This window comes from Trichosurus vulpecula, chromosome 4, assembly GCF_011100635.1.
Source record: "Trichosurus vulpecula isolate mTriVul1 chromosome 4, mTriVul1.pri, whole genome shotgun sequence".
Taxonomy (NCBI): Eukaryota; Metazoa; Chordata; class Mammalia; order Diprotodontia; family Phalangeridae; genus Trichosurus; species Trichosurus vulpecula.
The window spans coordinates 280,640,711-280,646,883 of NC_050576.1; the positions used below are offsets into that span (position 1 = coordinate 280,640,711).

Genomic DNA, 6,173 nt, shown 5'->3' on the forward strand with positions numbered 1-6,173 from the left:
CAGACCTGTGATTTCTTTCATTGTGTGAAAATAACCTCCATCCATAAGTCATAGACGGTTGCCCAAGCACTGGGAAGTTAAGCAATTTACCCAGAGTCACAGTATGTATTAGAGACAGATCTTCCTGACTCCATGATCAAGCCCCATATCCACCACACAGCCCTGCCTTTCATACTGGATATGGAAATTTATGATAATTTATTGAATTAACTGTCATCTAAGCCTTCAGTCAACATCAGTCCTTTTTAAGAGTTATTAGAGTTTGAGGCCAGTCATAATTTGAAGGGTCCTTAGACACAATCTAGTCCCGCCTCCATGCTACACCACCCTAGCCCATCCCCCTTTTTAAGAATGAAGAAATTTAGATTCAGGAAAGGGAAGTATTTTGCTGAAAAGGTCACAGCAAATAAAAAGGTCAGAACTTGAACCCAGGTTCCCTGACTCCTACCCTCATGTTCTTTCCTAGACACTAAAAGGAGATTACCATTCAAAAGGGATTAACGTGCACTACAAATCTATTATTACATAATTGCATGGCTAATCATTGCGTAGATTCAGACATAGCAAAAGTGGATTATATTCTTCAAAACAAAACTATATATCTGAAAAGCCCAATGGCACATACCAGTTGTGTGGCCCAGACCACTCAATATTACAAATGTCTCTAGAATGAAACTGTCTTCCTGTCTCCCTCTCCTTTAGGACCTGGCTCCAATCCTCTGATGCCATCTTACGCTATTATTATAGTCAAGAAGTTATTTTAAAAAGAAGTTGGAGGCTGCCTACTGATGGAGCCTTAACAAGGGAGCTATATTTTGGGGGGATCACTACAGGTCCAGGGTCTCATCTTCTGCTTTCCATTTTCTAAAACTCAGTATTTTAAGTTTCATATATGGTTAAAGCTCTGGGAAACCAGTATACACTAAGCCAACTCCCAAGAGACTGTTTTGTCCATCCATAGTTTCCTGGCTGAGATCTGGGAAGTATTTTCGTTACATCAGCCACAAACCAGCTCTTAGAGAATTTACTGCAGCTGATTCCTGTCAATGTCAGTCAGTCAACAAGCATTTATTCAATTAAGCTCTTCCGATGTGCCAGGCACTCTTCTAAGCTCTGGGGATTCAAAGAAAGACCAAAACAAAGTTCCTGTCCTCAAAGGACTCGATACAAAATTTAAATGAGGTACATACAAGATGTAGACAGAGTAGATGAAAGGTCATCTCAGAGAAGAAGGCACTAGCAGCTGAAAGCACCAAGAAAAGCCTCCCACAGAGTGGGAGGTTGGACTTGAGTCTTGAAGAAAGCTGAGGCAGAAGTGAGGAAGGGGAAAGTCTGGACATGGGGAACAGCCAAACCTTGAAGAAGGGACATATGTGAAGAGCAGCCAGATCACAGGGGTGTGGAAGGGATTCTTTTATGTCTATTCTTATTAACTTCCATTTCGGAGGTCATTTTTTTTGGCCATATCCCCAAATCTTGAGGTTTCCTTCTGTTTGGTGGCTTCCTGTTGACTTGCATAATAAACACCACAGGGTACAGTTTCGAATGTCCCCAGGAATCATTCCCAGTGCCACACGTGGGAAGGGAAAGGCCACATGGGCGTGCATACAAGTCACTGCCACTGACTGTGTGGCCCCCAATCCCTGACTGAGTTGCCTTTGTTTGATGACTGTGATGCAGAAGTAAAGAGAGGGGTGGGTGGTGGCAGCAGTAGTGAGAGATTCAGGTAGCAGGCTTGAAAAGGAGTGAAGGACTATGGGAGGAGGAGGCGATCCTCTCCAGGAGGGAGGCTTTTGGCAGGTGGGCACTTGTTGTGCTTGGCCAAGTGGATGGTAAAGTGACCAACAGAGAGTAATCAGGGTTATTAGAGTAATTAACGAGCCATTACCTTGTGTCTGGACTTCATGACTACCCCAGGACTGTTGTCACCCAGGTGTCTGCATCCTGTTTTCTGTCTTAACTCCACCACCATACCCAGTGCTAGCTAGAAGGGGAAGACAGTTCTAGAGGCAGGCTGCCTTTGGAAGACATCAACATTAATTAACATTGAAGAAATGGCAAATGGACAGAGAAGTGATCCTAATTAGGCAAGTAGCTTCATTTCCCTGGGCATCAGTTTCATAACCTGTAAAATGAGGTAGTTGGCCTATGGGGATCTTTTCTACCTCACAACCCTGTGGTTCATTGGAAAACTGAGGTCACCTAATTGTCCAAGCCTTAAAGTTGGGGAAGGACCAGTTAGAATCTGCTTCTCTGGAATCTCAGAGATTCAGTAGGACAGGTAAATAAATGTCTTTGCTTTTGGTGGGATATTTCTCCTTCCCAGAGTTGCTTTCCTACCACAGCCTTTGATAATATGGATAGTAGCCCTCCAAAATGGCTAGCCCCTGACACTATAAGGTGGGGGAAAAGATGAGCTCCAGCCTCTGAGGAGACTTTTAGACAGATTTCCAGTCCCTTCCTGTTCTCAGTACTGGAACCCTGTGGTTCAAGAGGGAAAGGCTGAGCTCTGAGACAAGGTTAGATTGGGAATGTTCAGCTCTGCGTTTCTGGCTCCAGCCATGCGACCTTTGTACCTCCTCTGAGTTTTGTTTGTTGACTCTTCCCTTCATTATTTGTTGGATAGGGAATCTAAAATCTGATGTCTTCAATGTGAGGGGAGAAGGGTTTTCATCACTGTAAGACCAGGAAAGCTCTGTGAAATGTTGGTGCCCAGGGAAGGGGCTTGTCTCTGACATGGATGTCTGTGGCCCTGAGCCTTATCACCCAACCCTTCCCTGGAATGCTGGGGGTGGGGTAAAGGGGAATGTCTCATGCCAATGTCCTAGTCACCCCCATCAGAACTAGTAGAGTCCAAGCTTTAGGAAGGTGTGGGTTCGTTTTAAAAAAAAGTACTAAGAACCCCAGAGAGTGGTCCCAACTTCAGCTATAACTGACACCACCTTCCCTCTTCTTTATAACCCCTCAGTGTCAGGATGGCAAGAGTGTCTCCTGACCAGAATCTGCATCAAGAAATGGAAAAGTCCATGAGATCATCCTGACTCAGTGAGGCCCAAGCTGTTGTGGATAGCACAATGGTTAGAGCACTGGGCTGGGATCAGGAGGATCTTCACTGAAATCCCACCTTGCTAGCTGTGTTACCCCAGACAAGACAACTTAACCTCTAGAAGTCTACCTCAGTTTCCTCAGCTGTAAAATGGGAATAGCTCCCACCTCACAGGGTTGCTGTGAGGATGAGATGAGATACTTGTAACGTGCTTAGCAAAGTGCTTGGCACATAGAAGGCACTTAATAAATGCTTCTTCCCTCCCTCCGAGGTCAGGTTACTGAGAGACCTTGACACATTGGTTGTTCATACACCAAGGCCAAGGCAGAGAGGCAGAGGGACCTGCTTTATTATGGGTCAGAGGTACCTGTGGACTTCTTTGGAAGCCTCAGCTTCTAGGTCTCTTTCACCTCCCCAGGGCCAAACAGCTCTGGTGAACACAGGACAGTCCGTCCCCCTGGTCCCCAAGAAGCATTGCTCCCTATTTAGTTGGGGAGGAAGCTAGAGCAGAAGCCAAGCAGGAACCTCAACAAGCTTGGGAAAATCCATACCCTTCTGTCACCAGCTAATTTCTACCTATCAGCATCTTCTGTTGGTGGCTGAAGGGGGTCTGCTAAGAATCTCCATAATGGACGAGTTCTGAGGCAGGGTCTGAATGGAAAGGTGCCCAGAAGGTCTCAGGAATATGTGAACGGGAAGGTCTCTGCCTCAGAGACCCCTCAGAGACAAAGGGCTGGTGATCACATGGGGAGGGAGGGAGGAAAGTTTAAGTTGCCATAAAGACTGATGCTATCTGTCATCTAAGTAACCATATGAGGCTCACTGGTACATCATCACAAAAAACTGCAACTTTCTGGCAGACCTGGCCAGAAAAGAAAGAGTCAAAGCTCTTTCTTTTCTGATCTTTGCTACTACAATCGGTGCTTCCCAATTTGGGAATTTACAAGTTAGATTTACAACTGCACACAATCCCTAGAATTTTATGCTCCAGTTCTCCCCCACATACCTCTGGCAAAGGGGAGGGGTCATTCTCCAGGCCATTGTCTCTAGTTAGTTATGCTGAACTGTTTATTTATCGGTTTACAATCGATGAGGGTGACCTTGGACAGGAAGGACCCAGTACTAGGAGATGGGGATCTGTCCTCTGACCTTGTCTCCTCTCTGTGGTTATCTGGCTTTCATTCTGGCCAACACCAGCATTAATGGATGTTAGGCCATTACTTGGAGAGAGGGTGGTCCTCCCTATATGCAGGCACAGTGTTGAGTGAGGAGGTTGGGCACTATCTCATACTTGAAGGAATAGCCTCCGTCTGAGGTGGTACGGACTCGAAGGGGTCTCATGGTGCTAGGCATAGCAGCACAACAAGGCCGGGAGCCTGGGCCCAGGGGCAGTGGCTGAGAAGGCGTGAGGGCAGCCCCAGGAGACAGGACTGGGGAGGGGACCAGCCCACAGCCCCCATGGCAGTAATGGAAGATGAAGCTAGGTGGGTGAACGATCCACTGGTCCCAGCCAAGCTCCTGGAAAGAGATGTTGAGGGCAGCCCGATGGCAGTCAGCATGGGCAGCTGGATCCTCTGATGGACGCTGCAGCAAGCGCAGAGCAGCAGGAGACCAGGGCCAGGGAGGTGGAAGAGGGGAGCGACGAGCCCTCTCCCCAACACTGGGTGGGCGGGCCCTGGTGTGTGCCACCAGGAAGGGGGTGGCATCGAGCTGGGCTGGGCAGGGGCAGTTTGGGCAGCGAAGCAGCAGCACAAGGAGGGGACGGGTCAGCAGTGTGAATGCAGGGGCTGCCAGGTGAAGCACAGCCCAGTGAGGCGGGGCTGGGCCCAGTAATATTGGCACTGCCATGGGACCCCCCGAAGACATCGCCAGCAGTGTCACCATGGGGCCTGAGTCATTGTGGACTTCGGCACCCACCTTGTCGAGGCCAGTGTGGAACCACAGCTGGGCAGCTGTCACCTGGCGACTTCGAGTATGCAGGGAAGGCCTGAATGTGTATGTAAACAGGCCCTCAGCCGCTCTGGCCTCTGGTTCATCCTCACAGCCAGGACCTGTAGAAGGCAAAGAGCTGAAGGAGAGAGGATGGCCGCAGTTGGCAGGAGTGGGAGGGAGGAGAGACTTAGGGAAATGGAATGTCTGCTCCCTCCCATCTTCAAACCAGGGGCAGAAATTAAAGAGAAAGGGCCCATAATCTATCCCCTTTTATGAGTAAGTCTCTAGTAGGAACAAGAAAAGAGGAAATCTTTCGAAGAGACTCATAAAGTAGAGGACAGGGAAGGCAGGAGGAAGGGAAAGATAAATGCAGCAAGAGTGCCCCTAAAATGTTACTAAATCATCCTTGGAAAGTTCCTTTATTCTCCTGCATGCTGGACCTTTTCTGGAGTTTTCATCTCTCAGAGGTAGAGGGACTAGGGCTTGGCAGAAGCCAGGAGGTTAGGGGAGAGATTGAAAAGGATAGGAAAGGAAGGGGTATGACCCCAGATGCCCACTCTCCCTTTCTAGACACTCGTTGCCTCTCCCATCCCCCTTCCCCACTCATGTTACCTGTGGTTGGGAAAAGGATGACTTGTGAAAGGTCCTCATCTTCATTTTCCATGCTTCTGCGTGTGGACCCCCCAGTGTGGGCATGTCTGCGGGTCAGGCGCTGGGCCACAGGCTTGCCACCATCCTTGGAGGCATTGGGAGGGCCCAAAGCATCCAGCACCAGTGCCCTTACTTTGGCCAGCACCAGCTCCCTGTCTAGTTCTGGACCCTGGCATCCATGCCCGCCCTTCATAACCATCAGCAGCAGAAGCTGCAGGGGGAGCAGCAGAGGCAGCATGGCCAGGGGTTGCATAGGATCGCCTCGCCTGAGCTTCCTGTTGCCCTCAGCTTCTGGACCTCTGTTCTTAGTGCCCACTCACGGCGGGTGCTATACTCCTTCCTGCCCTCCCCACTCTCCCCTGCCAGCCCTCTCCTCTTCTTCCCACGCCCAGCGGTCCCTGGCTGGCATTGAGGCCTATCTCTGACGCAGATGTCTGTGGCCCTGAGCCTTATCACCCACCCCCGCCTGGAATGCTGGGGGTGGGGTAAAGGGGCATGTCTCACCCCAATGTCCCAGTCACACCCCCCATATGCACCCCCTCAC

The 6,173-nt window shown here is 49.5% G+C and overlaps 1 protein-coding gene across 1 annotated transcript; it reads right to left on the reverse strand.

Moving 5' to 3' along the window:
• Positions 1–4,091: 4,091 nt before the first annotated feature.
• INHA (inhibin subunit alpha) lies at positions 4,092–6,124 on the reverse strand. The gene is made up of 2 exons (XM_036754431.1): positions 5,591–6,124; positions 4,092–5,097 (listed from the first exon to the last, which is right to left on the reverse strand). Exons 1-2 carry the CDS (start codon positions 5,880–5,882, stop codon positions 4,289–4,291), a joined length of 1,101 nt encoding a protein of 366 aa, XP_036610326.1. The 5' UTR covers positions 5,883–6,124; the 3' UTR covers positions 4,092–4,288.
• Positions 6,125–6,173: the final 49 nt, after the last annotated feature.

Bases quoted from the DNA above. Each gene is read 5' to 3' on its own strand.
- INHA (XM_036754431.1), bottom strand. From the start codon at position 5,882: ATGCAACCCCTGGCCATGCTGCCTCTGCTGCTCCCCCTGCAGCTTCTG. The intron at 5,098-5,590 runs GTAACATGAGTG...TGCCTTCTACAG, and splicing joins CATCCTTTTCCCAACCACAG to GTCCTGGCTGTGAGGATGAA.